Below are 17,468 nucleotides of genomic sequence, written 5' to 3'. Positions count from 1 at the left end.
TGTGTGTTTGTGTGTCCTTTCCCCGTGTAGTAGTGAAATGTACAAATAATGTCACATCATTGCTTGTTTTGATTAATGTAAATTAGTTCCTACTGCTACAATTTTAATATTTTCACTGTGGTTAGTGCTATAGGTGTGCTATATTAATGAAACTGCATTTTTTTCTAGGCAATTGTAAAAAATATGATGTCTAACTTGAATCTAGTTTGTCATGTATGACATTCTTGAGCGGTTTAGATATTACATGTTGAGGACCTTTAGTACTACTAGTATGTGTGTGTGTGTGTGTATGGGAGGGGGGCATGTGAGAAGAGGAATAGGAGTAAAAACATGATAAGAGGAAAAGTTGGAGATGGCAAAGGACTGGAAATGTGGTGGCTAAAGTCAGGTATTGTTGTGTGTTCAAAATTACTTTGGGACTGACAGTGTGGCAGGAGCACATGGAGGTATGGAGCAGAGTTGCCACACCCCACATGGGGTTAGCTTACACCCAAACTCGCAAACTACTCACTTAATAAACATGGAACTTGCATCAGTGTGTTGTGGAAGAGCTGCATTATGTTTTCATGTTAGTTTTATTTGCGGCCACACAATATTGTGATGATATACAGACAGTTTACAGAAATGCATTTTGTTATGAAATTAGAGAATTTTTGACATGAGGGAAACATTTTTGTTTTTCAAGTTAGATGAACACAGTAAGTAAATGAAATCTTAAGATAACATCAATTTTTTCATGTACTTCATGCCAGAACTCTGCCAGTTTCGTAACGTGAGGTAATTTCAGGTTACTGTGATGCACAGTGTTCCGCATGCGTGTCAAGTACTAAGTGGTCGCCTGTATGGTTTTGTTATGAGAAACAGATCGCTAGATTTAGAATTATCCTTTTATTAATTTTTCTGATTCACCTCCTTATTTCTAACACAGCAAAATATAAGATTTATGCATGTTTATTGCGGTGAGAAAACGCGTCTTAAATAGGCAAGCCAGGACTGGGAGAAAGGACAAAAGTGGTACAAAAAATATTATTTCAGTTTTTTAGCAATTATGTTGTAAACACTGACATTTATAGTGTTATGTAGAATGTCTTCCTGAGATGATCTTCTTTTGCGGTTAGTTGTTGTGTAGCTCCTTACCATTGAAAACTGCACACTTCATGCAGGCGAATCTGCCTGTACTTAATTTTTGTGGTGATAATGGAAAAACTCTACCAGCATCACTTTCATTGCTATGACAGGTGCTTGAAGTATCACTGTAACTGTCACTATTGCTATTTAATGAAACAGTCATCTCCTCCATTGAATGTTCCAAAACAGCTTCATTCTGCCATGCTTTCTCCATAATGATCTACATGATGTTAACCTTCTTCCAGTCTTCAGAGATGACATTACTGTCAGTTTCTTTTTTGAGTGCTTAGACTGCAGAAAGGGTAAGTTTATTCCTGGCAACAAAACTTTTAATTGCGCATATATTAAATCTACAAGGCCACAGTAGCAGTGGTAAGATGGTAACTTAACAATTGCGTGTCCATACCTTTTTGCCAGCTTGTAGATTTTGTATTTGGAGAACTGTGAATGGAGATATGTCTGTTCCATAAGCTCCACCTTTCTAAGATTATCACATAATTTGACATTACAACTCTGAAGCCAATCACAGTCATTTCCTGCTTTCACTTTGCCATGGGAAGTGTCTTGACAACAACTACTGAATGTGCAGAAGCATTATCTTGCTCAGTTGGTGACAATTTCCCCAGATTTTTAATGAGTGATTCTAGAAACAACTTTGTAAATGTAATGTGGTTTGTTTCTTCATGATAATCTCCTCTCTCATTTGATTTAACAAGCCAGAGACCATTCAAGAGATCTTCCACGATGACTGCATGACAAAGAATAAATCTATCTCCCTCACCTGAAGGCATTGCCATTGTTCCATTAGTTGTGTCATCTGTCCAGCTCTGCTTCATAACGTGGCCAGAAATGCCCCATGTTTCATTAAGCCACACTATTTCATCCAATATTCATACGGAGGCTGTGCCTTAAAAATTGGCATCGCCATGCAGCTACATTATCCCTCTCCGTCAACAGAAAATGGTCATAGAAATGTCCATAGTGAAATCCTAGGTCATGCAAAACTGTGTTGAAAAAGACCCGATTGTTTAAGGGTGATCAATAACAAGTTGAATGTCAGAGTTTCCTTTCTACGGTAATAATCACAGCCATGACAACAAATAGCATCCTAAACAAATGCATCTACGTATATTGTAATCTGCTTATATGTACAATGTCGTCATCCGCCCCTCCTCCCCCTCCCCCTGAGACTGTCTATCTTCGATGTTTTTCCAGCTTCATTTTATTTCTCAAACATTTCCTTGCCAGTCTTCACAATAGTGTTTTTATTTGTGTACAGAGCCATAGCAGTTGTACTGATAACATTGTTAATGGAGAACAGTGAGCCACCATTAAGTGATTCAGTCTAAGTAGGCACACAGCGTGCAAATCATTTCTCTCAGCTGACCTCGTATGGCAGTCCCCTGGTCAAGAGAAGAACACAGAACTTTTCCACTCGTAACTTTTGATATTGTTCAGTACCACGTAAAAAATAATGGTAACAACAAATAAAATATCACCTCTTGCAACAATAAAAAGACAACAGACAAAATCACAGGACGCAACATTCACAAAGTATACAAACTGTCCGGATCTCTGACACAGTACAAGTGGCAAGTGTTGCAGTATGGAGTAAAGGTTTGGCAACTTCAGGTGATTGCTGTGGCTACAGGCCTCGCGGGATTGATGGAATGCAGTCTGTGCCTCCAGCTTGGACTACCCGCTGTCATAGTTATCAATTGTAAAGTAATTTTGACCAGACTATAGTAGAGGTTTGTGGGATAAAAGATGTACTGTGGTTGATTTCCATGATGGCTATTCAGATAGTTGGTTACTAGTCATACCTGTAGGATCCTCTGCACTACTTTGCAGGATTAGTAGTTGATGATGTGGTCATTTACATGTATTGCTCTATCTTTGACCTGAAAAGAAATGCTTGTGACTGGATTGTTTGAGATGGCAAGAGAGAGATGTGTGAGACAGGGATTGCCCCTCCATTAGGTTGCAGGGATTAGAGCGAGAGTGTCATTGAATAAGGGCACTCGATAGATTGGACAAGTAACAGAGTACTACTTTCAGGAGCATTCTGAAAATAAGAGGAAGCCAAGCTATGGTGAAAAAGATGGTAAAGCTGGGTGATTTGGGCATTAATAAAGTGGATATGGCTGTGTAGAACAATGTACAATGTTTGAAGAAGTACAAGTAGATTGCAATCATGAATTGGGTTTTTGTAAATAATAGTTACTAATATGTTGTGTTGTACACAAGTATAGGAGAATGTAAAAAATTGAATATTAAAGTACCGCAAATAGAAAGATAATGTACAACAGAAACAGAAGCCTGGTTTGAAATAAGTGCTTGTGGGCAACAGAGATAGGGGAGAGGGGGTCAATACAGAAGTCTCTATGCAAGATTAGTCATTTTTAATAGCAGTTCATACTGTCCTACACAGGTGGATGGTACATACATTAGACATATGTATCACAGAGAAAAGAAAAGAAATGCTTTGAAATAAGTGTTGCAGACAACAGAACAGGGTTGAGGTTTTCAGTATAGAATCACATGTGTGACTGGCCATTGCAGCAGCAGATGCTGAAACTGAACTACATGGATGACTGGTACAAAATAAGCACACAAAGGCTTTCACAGCATGTGAGTGCAATAAAATCTACTTTAGCTTTGAGCTGTGCCAGTCCAACGTGTGTCCACTAAATTTTGGAAAGCTTTTCCACTTGTGAAGAAAAATTCTGGGAGGGACAAGAAATGTGTCTTAGTGAAATTTACTGTAATTTGTTAAACTTGTTTTGTGGTGTTGCATGTATTTATGAGAGCTTTTTTTTTTTCTTTTCAGGGACCACTAATGGTCACAGAAGCTCTGAAACATTATGCAATTGGTCCTCAAGTACACTTTGTTTCTAACATTGATGGTACACATTTAGCAGAAACTTTGAAAAAAGTGAATCCAGAGACAACATTGTTTATTATTGCATCAAAAACATTTACTACTCAGGAAACAATAACAAACGCAACATCAGCTCGAGAATGGTTCCTGGTAAAAGCAAAAGATGTAAGAATTTAATTTGATTATCTTACTGTTTGTTAATAATAATAATAATAATAATAATAATAATAATTTATTATTATTACTATATTATTTTACTATAGTTGAATATATACTGATCATTTCATGTCAAAAGGGTATTAAAATCAAAGCTGCCTCCCATTGATTGTTTCCAGAAAAGTGCTGTTGCGAAGCATTTTGTAGCTTTATCAACAAACACTGCAAAGGTGGTGGAGTTTGGAATTGACCAAAACAATATGTTTGGTTTTTGGGATTGGGTTGGTGGAAGGTACTCCCTGTGGTCTGCTATTGGACTGTCGATTGCTCTGTCGATTGGATTTGACAATTTTGAACAGCTGCTGAAGGGAGCTCACTTCATGGACAACCATTTTTGCAACACTCCACTTGAGGAAAATGTAAGTTGGTTGTTGTACTTTACTCATCTTAAGGCAAACACCTGGAAAGAAGAGCAGTTTTGAAAGTTTTCTGAATAACTCACTTTTAATGTTGTTATATATGCAACCCTATGTTCCAGATTTCAATAATGTTTCTTTAAGTGCCTTCATATTGGGAAGATGTACTATTGGGAATAACAACACACTCCCTAACCAAGAAACAGAATAATATATGGAACTATGGTAATAGAAATATAATAGGTGTGGGCAACATTTTCAGCCATTGGCAAAAGTTTTACTTGTTCATAAAATAGAGATGTTGAAAAAAAATTCTTGGATTTGTGTAACTTTCATGAATTTTAGTATGGTTGCCATACACAATCGTCATCCACATTCTCCCAAATCTCTTATTTCAAACTTGTATTGTAGTTCATCGACATTGTCAAGTCAGGTTAATATTAATTAGACTTTTCTTCTTTGTCACAGGCACCTGTAATTCTTGCTCTTCTTGGGATTTGGTACATAAATTTTTACAAGGCAGAAACTCATGTACTCTTGCCATATGACCAGTATCTGCATAGATTTGCCGCATACTTTCAGCAGGGTGATATGGAATCAAATGGAAAGTAAGACTCAGTTTTACAACAATTTATAATTTAAATGAGAATTTTAATGAGCTTATTAAATGTGTTTGTTTAAACACATAATAGATAGTTAAAATTGTCGTGTGTGGAACAAAGCATTGGTAGTTCGTGACTTAATTGTTTACTTTATGCATCAAGATACGCATTAATAGTTCATGTACTTCAGTTTGTATTTCAGCAGTTATGAAAAGGGTAGACTGCCATTCACTGTAAAGATGACACATTGAGTTGCAGACAGACACAGCAAAAATACTGATACACTAAGCTTCTGGCCAAATTCTTCTTCAGGAGAGAACACACACATTGACACAAGCAGGTAGCTTTGCTATCTCCAGCCATTATAGCTGTTCAATGCAACACTTGCAGTCTGGCCAAAGCGACTGGAGATATTGGTCGTATGTTCATGAAGTGGCCTGCTTGTGTGAATGTGTATTTTCCTTTCTTTCATGAAGAAGGAAATGGGCAAAAGCTTAGTGTGTAACAGTGTGTTTGTTGTGCCTGTCTGCAACTCAACATGTCAGCAATCTATCCTTTTCATAATTTTTGATATTGCAGTCTGGATTGTCCATTGTTTAATTTCTCTTTCTCAACCATTCCGTTTTTTCTTAAGTCAAAAGTGATGATTTGACTTACTTATTGATATCATTGCAACAATAGTATATTTAATGCACACGATTATAGTTTTTAGCCCTTAGCTAACACCAGCTCACACTTTTGAGAATGTGGCTGTTGGAACAGCCAAGTCTTGCTGTTGAGCTTTTGGACAATTATGCAGGATGACCTTCAAACTGTGCCTGTCGCATGAGATATGAACAATATATTATCTTATTTATTTGATTTTTGAAATGGATTCTTATTATCAATTTTGTAACTTTTGCATTCAGTATTGATGGAACTAGGTGAAATCTTGAAAGCTGAGAGTTTGAAAGACCAAGGAAAAATGTGGTTCTAGTATCTCAGATTGGTAAGCTGAGATGTGTTATCAGGTGACAAAAAGCAGCAAAAATGTCTGTTCCACAACTTTAGATGCAGAGACTACTGGGCATTCATCTGTCTTAGGACTGCACAACAAATTGGAAGTTACTGAGTCCAGTCGTGGGACAAAATAACGATGACAAAGGAAAACAGTAAAATGGAAATTAAAACGTTGATAAATCTTGAGGAAATGACATTGGGACCACTTGCAGACCGGGATGAAGCCGTGTTCATGAAAAGGCATTTCTTAAAGACATACCTTTCAGATGAATCATGCAGTACTAAACAACAAACTTCTGATCCACTGAAACTCAAAACATCATCTCTAAAATAAGTCACCAAAGGCTTACATTAATTAGAAATAGCAAATAAAAAGTATCTTTCACAAGGATTCTGAAATCAGAATGATGTTGAGACAAACCACCCCACAAAAGACAGACATCTTCTTGATACAGAAGTGAAAAGGCCACTATATTCTGAAAGGATGGAAACCTATGTAAGTATGGGGGTATCTCAGAGTGCGACAGTGTTGACAACACTGGTAGGGTTGACTCCATGGGAGTGTGGGGAGCTCGAGAGTAGATTTGTCGGGGCAGCCGATTAAACTACCTCACCCCAGGCTTGCAGGTTCTGTAGTGGTAGCAGGTGCAAGTACCTTATTTACTCGAATCTTAGCGCACTTTTTTTCTGGTTTTTGTAATCCAAAAAACCGCCTGTGGCTTAGAATCGAGTGCAAAGTAAGCAGAAGTTCTGAAAAATGTTCTGCATCAGTAAATAAATTAAAAAAAAAAAAAAAAAAGGTGGAAGACGAGTTTTTTTCTCCACCGTGAGTTTCGACCACTGCATTTTCCTACATTACCCAACGAAGTAAATACAAATTCCGTATTGTTCATCTTCGAATGTAGCAGCCTTTCAATGTACTACTACGAAAATCCGACTGGTATACTGTTAGGGATGTTTGTCCATCAATATGGCTAACTCTACGTTCTGAATTTTTTCCTACCTGTGACAAGAAGTGGTTGCTAATAGGAACTTTTATCAATTGTGAATCACATGCAGTATTCTCTTCACCATAAGAATAATACGAATATAAACATTTTGCCATGTATTGTTTCGTGTTTGCTGCTATCTCATTTAAATCCTGTCTGCCTAATAAACTACAAAACTAAGAGTGAGACAATAGCAAACGCAGAAGAATATACATATCATGTCATGTTTATATTCGTATTATTCTTATGCTGAATAGTGATACAGTCAGAAATGAAGCACGGCAACTGACTAGATTTTTAAATCAAAGATGACTCTAATTTCTGTGCAGAGTGTAATGTACTAAAGAGGCGTCTGCAAAGATTTTCAAACGGAGAAAAATATTTGATAAAATCTCGTTTAGAACATCTTATATCATACGCAGTCTGTTATTTGGTTCTTGTTTATCATTATCAAAGAAAGCAGCAGTGTAAGTAACAACAAATAACAGTCTCTTGCCATTGTTTTGCTAATTAGATGATTCCTCTCTTTTCTTTTAATTGTAAGCGGCGGTAGCGCGCACAAAAGCAAGTCATGCCGTGAGCGGTGACAGGCCGTAAACACTCATTATCAGAATGCGACAAACAATGCATGACACAGTACAATAATGCATTTTCAGCTTTGAGTGACATAAAAACCTATACCAAGGAGAAGGGCACTTATCAGATCAAAGAAAAATAAGCAATCACTTCAAACCAGACGAAGCACGTGAAAAAGGGAAGGTAGCTGTATAAATACGGACGGAGCGCCTGACGCATAGCAATGCCTACCTGGTAAAGCTTAACTGCTAAGCTTAACGACTCGAACCAAACTACTGTAGCTGTATCATCATTCATTTGACTTAAATTGTGTCTCATATTACAATGGACCAGCTTTGTTTCAATTTGGAGATGCGGTCTAAAACTTTTCTCTCCCCTTGAATTTCGAGTCTCAAATTTCAGGTGCGGCTTAGATTCAGGAAATTTTTTTTCCCCCTTGATTTTGAGTCTCATTTTTCAGGTGCAGCTTAGATTTGAGTGCGGCTTAGATTCGAGTAAATACGGTATGGTCACATTCTGTTTGGAACTAGTTGATTTATTTCATAAGTTCAGAATACATCGAAGATCCAGTGCTCATAATGCTCATGCATAACAAGTGAGGGGGTGTCAAACCTGCAGTCCCCGGCGGGCAGTGTGTTGTCAGGATCCCACCCATCACTTGCAAACGGTTCAGTGTAGCTCAGAGCAATGGGTGCTGCTAGGTAGGCACTCGATGCAGCTGGTGCTGAGTTAGTGGTGGCCACACAGTCCTGCCTTGCAGCATAGCTGCGGATCTCTGATGTTGCTGGCTGTTTGGCGATATCTCCTGAGGAGTGAATCCCAGCCTCAACGTCTGCATGGCTGCACCTGACAATTTAGTAGATACTAAATAGGTCATAGGCTAGAATGGACCTCGTTTGACCCTCTGCTCACTGGAGCTGATGTTGGTTTGTACAGTGGGTGGTTCTGTAGAATGGTGGACAGTGATGACTGCACCAGTGGACAACAGTGGAATGACAAAGCGTCTTGGGTCACACTGCAGTAGTCATTCTACAGTGGCCACTTTTGATTCCTTCTGCTGTCTGGCTGGCCAGGGTCAGGTGTGTTGACAGGCAGATCCCCTGGTATCACATGGCTCCTTGTCACATTGCTGCAGGAGCATGCTGTATTTAGGCAACAATACTGGTTACTCACCGAGTGGTACCGACATACCTATCAGCCATAATGGTGAAATACTGTGCCAGCTGGTTTCTGCAATTAATATGGCTATGGCAACTACAGCTTGTGCGGGTCAGCACCACTACACAAGTGAGAAAGATTTATGTTGTTGTCTCTGTATGGCCTTTTTGGGTCAACGAAAAGAATGTAGATGTTTGTATCTCACTAATTTGGAACATATATATAGCTCCATTGTGTGATGATGCTCTATGCATCAAATGCTGCTACCCAGGTACCATTGTTATAAATCACAGTGACTACCTAGCAGAAGGCCTGCACCTGTTATGACTCCTCTGCTTATAAACTCTGCCAGAGTGATCTCATCCCAGAAGTCCAACACAACCTCCTATCCCTGCTTAAAGCCTCAGGTCCTTCCCAGAACATCTCTCCTGAATCCATTCCCATCCTTATCCCTATGATGCCCTACACACCCACTTTTTACATGCTCCCAAAAATCCAAAAACTCAATAATCCTGGCTGCCCCATTGTGGCTGGTTATTGTGCCACCACTGAAAGAATTTCAGCCCTAATTGATCAACACCTCCAACCAATTGCCTGTAATCTAGCCTCTCCAAAAGACACCAACCACTTCCTTCACAGACGCACCACCATCCCCACCCCTTTGCCTCTTGGATCCCTACTGGTCACTGTTGACGTCACTTCCCTAGACACCAACATCTTCATGCCCATGGCCTTATCACCATTGAACACTACGTTTCTCCTTTCTCAGTGCCCTTCAGACTACAAACCCACTACCTCATTCCTCATACATCTCACTAACTTCATCCTAATCCACAACTACTTCACATTTTAAGGGAAGATATACAAACAAATCCATGGCACAGCTATGGGCTCCAGCATGGCACCCTGCTATGCCAACCGGTTCATGGGCCATCTAGATGAGACCTTCCTAGCCTCCCAAAACATTAAACTCCTAGTCTGGTTCAGGTTCATTGATGATATCTTAATGATCTGGACTCAGGGCCAAAACACCCTATCTTCATTGCTTCACAATCTCAACACCTTCTCTCCCATCCATGTCACATGGTCGTCCTCAACCCAGCATGCCATCTTCCTACATGTTGACCACCTCATTTCCGATGCCTTTATCAACACCTCTGTCCACATTAAACCCATCAACCACCGACAGTACCTGCATTTTGACAGCTGTCATCCCTTTCACACCAAAAAGTCCTCCCAAACAGCCTGTCCACGTGGGGATAGCAAATCTGCAGTGACAAAAACCCACTTGTTCAGTATGCTGAGGGTCTCATGAAGGCCTTCATAGACAGGCAACATCCCCCAGATCTAGTCCGCAAACATATCTCCTGTGCTATTTCCCCTCACACCCCCAAACCTCCCACCATCCTCAAGACCTAGCCATAAAGGAGTGTCCCATTCATCACCCAGTACCGTCCCGGACTGGAAGAACTGAACCACATCCTTCGCCAGGGCTTTGGTTACCTATCATCATACCTTGAAAATGAGGGACATCTTACCTGAGATATTCCCCCCCCCCCTCCCACCCCCTCCTATAGTTGTGTTCCATCGCCCACCCAACCTCCAAAACATCCTAGTCCATCCCTATGCCACTCCCGATCCCAACCTGCTGTTACAAGGATCATATCCCTGCATTCGATCCAGGTGCAAAATCTGCCCAATCCATCCACCCAGCACTTCCTTTTCCAGTCCTGTCTCAGGTTTATCCTAGCCCATCAGGAGCTGGGCCACCTGTGAAAGCAGCCATGTCATTTACGAGCTCTGCTACAATCATTGCACAGCTTTTTATATTGGTGTGACTACCAGTCAGCTGTCCACCGGGATGAAAGGCCACTGCCAAGCTATGGTCAAGAGCAAAGTAGACCACCCTGTGGCACAACATGCAGCCGAACATCACACACTTGATTTCAATAGCTCCTTTACTACCTGAACCATTTGGATACTTCCCCCACCTCCAGCTTTACTGAACTGTGCAGATGGAGTTATCCTTACAACACATTCTCCACTCCGGTAATTATACCGGCCTCAACTGCCCCACATGCTCCACCCAACACTTTCCATCCCCTCTGTCCTATCACCTCCTCTCCATCCTCATCTCCCACTCTGTTTATTTGCAACCCTCTGCCAACACATCCAGCTGCAAGTCTCTACTTACGTTTCAATGAGGCACTTTATACATGCTATGCATTGACGGACATCAGAAGGTGCAAAAGTACCAGGATGTTATAATTAAACTGATAGTGTTCAGAGAGCTGCAGTGCAGGCTGTATACATCGCAGGAGGCTGAAACATCATTGATATTTTCACTAGTTGTTGTGCTTGTGGGGTAAGTTGGGAAAATAATAGTTCCACTTTCTGCCATCAGGTGAAAATATGCATTGTGCACTGTAAGCAGTCAGAATGTTCCCTGTTTTGATGTCAGTATGCCATTTGTCACTTGGCGACGCATGTTGATTTCTTTTGTGAAGTGACTGTTGCTGTACAATCTTAAGAATGTTTACGTTTTGCATGTGAAACCCAAAGGCTATTGAGAAGAAAGCTGCTGGTAAAGTTGTATTATCAGAACGGCAGCAAAAGTAGCACTGCATTGCGGGAATATAGCCAACAGTAACCACTGTGGAGAGGCCCCATGTCAATAAATGGGTAGTTGATGAAGTTGCATCTCATGCGTAAAGTTCTGCAGCCAGTGCTAAGCTGTGTTCTGGCCATTCTGTCTTCCCAGATCAACAGTTCAAAAGATTGTATGGCACATTTTTCACTGGTACCTCTTCAAGATTCTGAATGTGCACCAAATGAAGCTCCAAAACAGACCACAACACTATGACTTTGCCCTTTGTTTCTTGGCATGCATGGTAATGGATGACATGTAGCCAGGAATATTCTTTGTATGGATGAGGCATATTTTACTCTACTTGGTGGCGTGAATGTGTAGGACTGTTGCATATGATGTTCTACTCTACCACATGCTCTGCAGAAACATCCATTGCACTCAGCTTATGTGCCTGTGTGGTGTTTCACAACGTTTTCATTCTCAATCATTTTTTTCTTTTTTTCCCCCTCTCCCAAGGAGATCACACGTTGTCGGCCTGTTAGGTGTACAGTGACATTTGCACATTATAAGAACCTCCTTGTGCGACACGAGATTTCAGCTTTGCAAGAATGCAACTGTATCCACACCACTATTTTCATGCAGTATGGAATGACATTACATGTCAGTTGGCAGGTGAAAGATTTGCTTTGAGAAACCTTCGGTAACAACCACATCACTCCTCACAGGCTCAGCATTTGTTTCCTGAGTATGAGCTTGGTGACCTGGGGTTTCTGAGCTGGAGACTGGTATGCCCTGTCACCATAAGCTCTGGACACGCTTCAGTGACCATTGTGCAGTGCAATGGTGGAACGTTGTGTGCCATGAGGATTGGGGATCTTGGCTTGATCGCGAGGATGGTAAAAAGCTCTTAAAAAAAAAAAAAACAAAAAAAACACTAAATCTTAATGTGCTGAGCGCCGATGAGATGCTTCCAGCTGTGGACATGGAACAGTTGTTAGCGGACAACCTCTGGGAAACCTGCTGCACCTCAGTTGTATAAGGCTTACCTAGGCATGTGGGTCTCTGTCTAGGTGACTTTTATCTCCCTAGTTGCCCATGGGACCAGGATGAATCTTTTGAAGTTTTCTCTTCCTCCTCTCAGTGGAAAGAGTGGCCACTGATAGGTACCAACACACAATCAAACAAGAGAGCTTGTGTAGCCAGTGCTCCTTATTCTGGATTTATTCAGAGTGGTGATATTTATAGTAACAAACCACATGCTGCTGTCCAGAGTGTGTTTTTCACAGTCAAGCGGAAGAGGGTAGTTTTGAAAAGGTTTTGTCCATCTGTATCCAAAAAGCCTTAAGAGGGAATCTGTGGCTCTTTAAAGTCAGTCAAGCAATTGCAAAATGGAGCATTGTTAGTGGAAACTTCTAATTCCCAGCAAGCAGTTGACCTCCAAAACACTAGATGTCTCGGGAAGTATGCAATAGACACCTTGAACTACAGCAAAGATTTTGTGACTTTCAGGAATCTCGTTGACATTCGCAGAGGAGAACTGAAAAATGAGTGGGCCAAAGAAAGCATTGTTGATGTACAAAATATAATGAGAAGAATGGATGGCGATCTAGTGAAATTGGACTCTCTTATACTTACAATCAACAGCAAGAAGCTTCCACAGCATGTCAAGACAGGTTTCCTTTGTGCCAGTGTGTGGCCTTATTTTCCGCACCCTAGGCACTGATTTAAGTGCCAGCACTTTGGGCACACTACTGTTGGATCCAAGGGAGAAGCCACTTGTGGCAAATGTGGTTGTTCATCTCCTGTGAAGTGTGTCAACTGCTCTGGGTATCATTATGTCTGGAGTAGGGGCTGCTGTATCTTTTTGGAAAAAAGGAGTATACAGGACATAAAAACCACGAAACCTATCTCGTATGGAGGTGCAAAGATGATTTATGAGGCCCTGCAGCCCCCGACGTTCACTACCTCCTTTGCGTTTGTTCTTAAACAGCCAGTCCCTAAAACCAATGTTGCTCCACAAACAGAGTTTACCAGTGTCAGCACTAGCAGCTGTGTCTCCCAGTGCACTTGCTCTGCTGCAGTTATTTCAAAGCCGATACCCCCATCCAGGTCAAGGCTGTGGTTGCCATTGTTGCGGAGCTATCTGCCCATCCAGAGTTTCAACCTGGTCCACAGTTGTGGCCCCAAAGCCCATTCAGGGCAAAAAGTTGAAGACAGAGCATCAACTACCGACAGAGCCAGGAAGCAAATTGTCAGACGATGTTGATCTCATCATCTCTGATGTACTTCTCGATTCTTCATCAGAGCTAATGGACCTTGATGTCAGACTGGGGCAACCATCTCACCCCAAAGCTGAGCCTCCTCATACAGTAGACTCTCCTCCTAGATGGAAAGACAAGGTGAAGAGCAACCCCTGTGATAAATGGTTCCCATCCTTCAGTCTCATGTTAATGGATTCAGGACATATATGGAGGAACTGAAACTCCTCGCACTGGAATGCCCAGTGTGCATGTGTTTGCAGGAAATGCATTTTAAAGCGTCTGATGCCCCTGTCATGGGGGGCTATACAGTTTATCACAAGGATGACCAGAGTGGGGAAAGGGCCAAAGGAGGGGTTGCTGTGTTTGTATATAATGCTCATCGCAACTGTACTCTCCCCCAGACTACTGAATTTCAAGCAGTTGCAGATGAAATTCACATGTGTCTGAGGAGCACAGTTTGTTTCTTGTATTTACCTCCGTCTGATGCAGTAGACTTTCAGGCTCTCACAGATCTTATGGAGCAACTCCCCCGCACATTTCTCCTGGTGGGTGACTTCAATGCTCGTCACGTCTCCACTTGCACTTGGAGTTGGGTTTTGGAGGACCTCATGACATCCCGAGAGCTGTGCATCCTAAACACTGGTACTCCCACTCATTTCTGTACTGCCACTGAGTCATTCTCAGCCATTGACCTATCTTTCTGCTCTAAAGCCCTTGCACACTCTGTTCAGTAAGAAGTCATTGATGACCTTATTCCAATGACCAGTTCCCACTCCACATTAACTTCCTGGATGAGGATTGCATCAACAGAACCCACCAGAATGGATGGTCAGTAGGGCTAATGGACGGTGTTCAGTCAACTGGCTGTGTTCTAACACCATAACAGCTTCCAGGAATGGGTGGACCATATCACCCGAGTGATCCATCATGCCGCTGACTTATCCATCTCAAAGTATTCAGGTCATCTTAGGCAACCTGTACCGTGGTGGACTCATGAATCTGTTCAGCTTTCCGGGATAGGAGTGGAGCTCCTTGATGGTTTTAAATGCTGCCCAGTTTCAGACAACCTCACAGTCTTTCAAGTTGCGAGAGCCAAGGCTTGATGTGTAATCCAGGAGAGCAGAAACAGGTCGTGGTAAGCATTCTTGGACTCCATCAACCGTTCCATTTGTTTTATTTAAGTATGGGAAGCCAAACACAGTCGTTTAACAATAGCAACCGTACTGAAACGGGTGTCTCCAAACAACACCCAAAGACATCGCTCAGACACTGGCAGAGCATTTTGCAAAAACTACAGCCCATTCCAGCCAGGATTCGACATTTTGCTGCTACTGTGTGACTGTCAAGAGTGGCAAGTTGGGCTCCAGATCCACCAGTTCAGAGTCCTACAACTCCTCTTTCTCCATATGGGAGCTAGAATTGGCCCTGTCTGAGATGCATGGCACTGCACCTGGTCACAATCAAATCGGGTATTGCGTGCTTCGACATCTGCCACCAGCATTGAAGGAAATCATCCTCGAACGTTTTAATTTGATATTACAGTCAGCTCACTTCCCAAACTCGTGGTGAGAGGCAATTTTAATACCTCTCCTCAAATGATGACAGGATCGCAAGTGTCCCCAGAGTATCACTTTAGCGAGCTGTGTAGGAAAGACCGTGGAGTGAATGGTTAACTGTTGTTTGGTCTGATTGTTAGAGATCAGGCAACTTCTTAGCCACTCTGTGTGGATTCCAGAGATTTCAGTCTACTGCCAACAAGCTGACCCTGCTAGAGATGGCCATTCAGCAGTCTTTTCTACTTAACAATCACTGTATCAGCATATTCTTCAGTATCATGAGCATATTCTTCAGTATCAGTAAGGCATATGATACTACATGGAGACACAGTATTCTCATGCAGTTACATCAGTGGGGCTTTCATGACCACTTCCTCATCTTCCTATGGTCTTTTCTGTTTCAGTGGTTTCTTAGGACTTGAGTTGGTGACACACTGTGTGATCATTTTGAGCAGGAGAATGGTGTCCCTGTGGGCAGTATTTGAAGTATTACCCTCTTTGTCATAGCCATAAACACTGCCACATCTTGTGTAAGTACTACTGCACAATGCACCTTATTTGTGGACAATTTTGCTGTTTTCTTTTTCTCCTCCAGTGTTGCAACAGCGAGCCGTTGGTTGCAACTTACATTGTGGCGGTTAGAGGATTGGACTACAAAGACATGTTTTCAATTTTCTGCAGATAAGTGTGTGTGTGTGTGTGTGTGTGTGTGTGTGTGTGTGTGTGTGTTTTCATTTTAATTGTTCTTGTTATATTTTTAATTTACCTGACTTGCATGTGAGGGACACCATCCTATATTTTAGAGACTCAGTAAGATTTCTGGGCCTCATTTTTGCTCCAGGTTGTTGTGGTTGCCACACCTAAGAGACCTGAAATCCAGAACCCACAGGGCACTGAACATCATAAAGTGCCTTACCTACAGATCTTGGGGAGCAGGCAGGGCTCATCTGCTCCAGTTTCTATAGGGCTTTTGTGTGTTTGCGCACAGTGTATGGATCGGTGAGGCCTTTCTATTTGAAGATCATTGACGCTGTCCACTATGAGGGGACTCAGCTGGCTGCAGGTGCTTACTGGACCAGCCCCATACACAGTCTCTGTGTAGAGGCCGGGGAACTGCCACTCACTGTCCAGTGGCAGCTCCTCATGGTGCATCAAGCATGTAAGTTCCTTGCAGCTCTGACTGCACCCATGTATCGTACTGTTGCTAGTTCGCCTTTTCTCCAACTGTCCATGAGCCACAATGTCATTTGGGATCTGCGTGCAGCATGTACTGAAGTTATTCAGTGTGGAGCAACTCCAACCTCGAATGCAGGGTTTTAACTGTATGCTGCCCTGGTTACTGCAGAGGCCCAGAGTAATTTTATATTTGGTGCAGGATAGGAGAGATTGGTTTTTCATACGATATTTTCTGATATTTTATATGAGCACCAAAACTATGTAGCTGTCTTTACAGATGGGCCTTAACAGGGGGCCTCAGTTGGTTGCCCTATTGTTTTTCCAAATTGTCTCCTCAAGGTTTGACTGCCTCAAAACTTTACTGTGTTTAGACACAGGATTATATGCGATCTTGCGGGCACGAGAGCAGGTAGTGCTAAATTTCTTGCCTGTTCCAATTTTTTGTGAGTGCCCCTAACTTTCTACAAAGTTTTTATCCAGCAGATGAAGTAGCCCACACTATCAAACTACAGCGACTGGGGAAGGAGATGCTTTTCATGCAGAGTGCTGGGGCATATGGGTATTGTGGGGAATGAAAGGATGGCTCTAGCAGCTGAGGCGGAATGTCATGATCCTGAGCTCTGATCACATATCGTATGCTGTGAGGAACTGTTGACTATGCCGTGTTACACATGCAGCAGGTTGCTGAGTCGGAAGGCCATATTGAACACATGTTGTAACTTGTGACCGTATACTAATAAATGTGCCGAATAATTGTTATCATGTGTCTGATTGTCCCTCCCCATTTCATGCACCCGCACCACGGTCAGACCACTTACAGTGCCATATTTTTACCAGGTGGCTGAAAGTGAAATTATTATTTTTTTCAGCATACTCTGAGTGTGCCGATTAGTGAACATACCGTTGATGTCCCAGTGACTTGCAATATATACAGCCTGCACTGCAGCACTTGCAACATTGTCAGTTTAAGTATGACCACC

The 17,468-nt window shown here is 41.9% G+C and overlaps 1 protein-coding gene across 1 annotated transcript in view; it reads left to right on the top strand.

Moving 5' to 3' along the window:
- The window catches only part of LOC126092024 (glucose-6-phosphate isomerase), a 112,860-nt gene that overhangs the window by 77,884 nt on the left and 17,508 nt on the right, over window positions 1-17,468 (top strand). Inside the window, exons 5-7 of the mRNA XM_049907418.1 lie at window positions 3,959-4,174; window positions 4,345-4,584; window positions 5,050-5,189. Coding sequence (XP_049763375.1) covers window positions 3,959-4,174; window positions 4,345-4,584; window positions 5,050-5,189 — 596 coding nt within the window. The remainder of the gene's footprint in view (window positions 1-3,958; window positions 4,175-4,344; window positions 4,585-5,049; window positions 5,190-17,468) is intronic.

The sequence above is a fragment of the Schistocerca cancellata genome, chromosome 7 (genome assembly GCF_023864275.1).
Source record: "Schistocerca cancellata isolate TAMUIC-IGC-003103 chromosome 7, iqSchCanc2.1, whole genome shotgun sequence".
Lineage (NCBI taxonomy): Eukaryota > Metazoa > Arthropoda > Insecta > Orthoptera > Acrididae > Schistocerca > Schistocerca cancellata.
The sequence above is the reverse complement of the archived record's forward strand: the minus strand, read 5'-3'. Positions and strand labels throughout refer to the sequence as shown.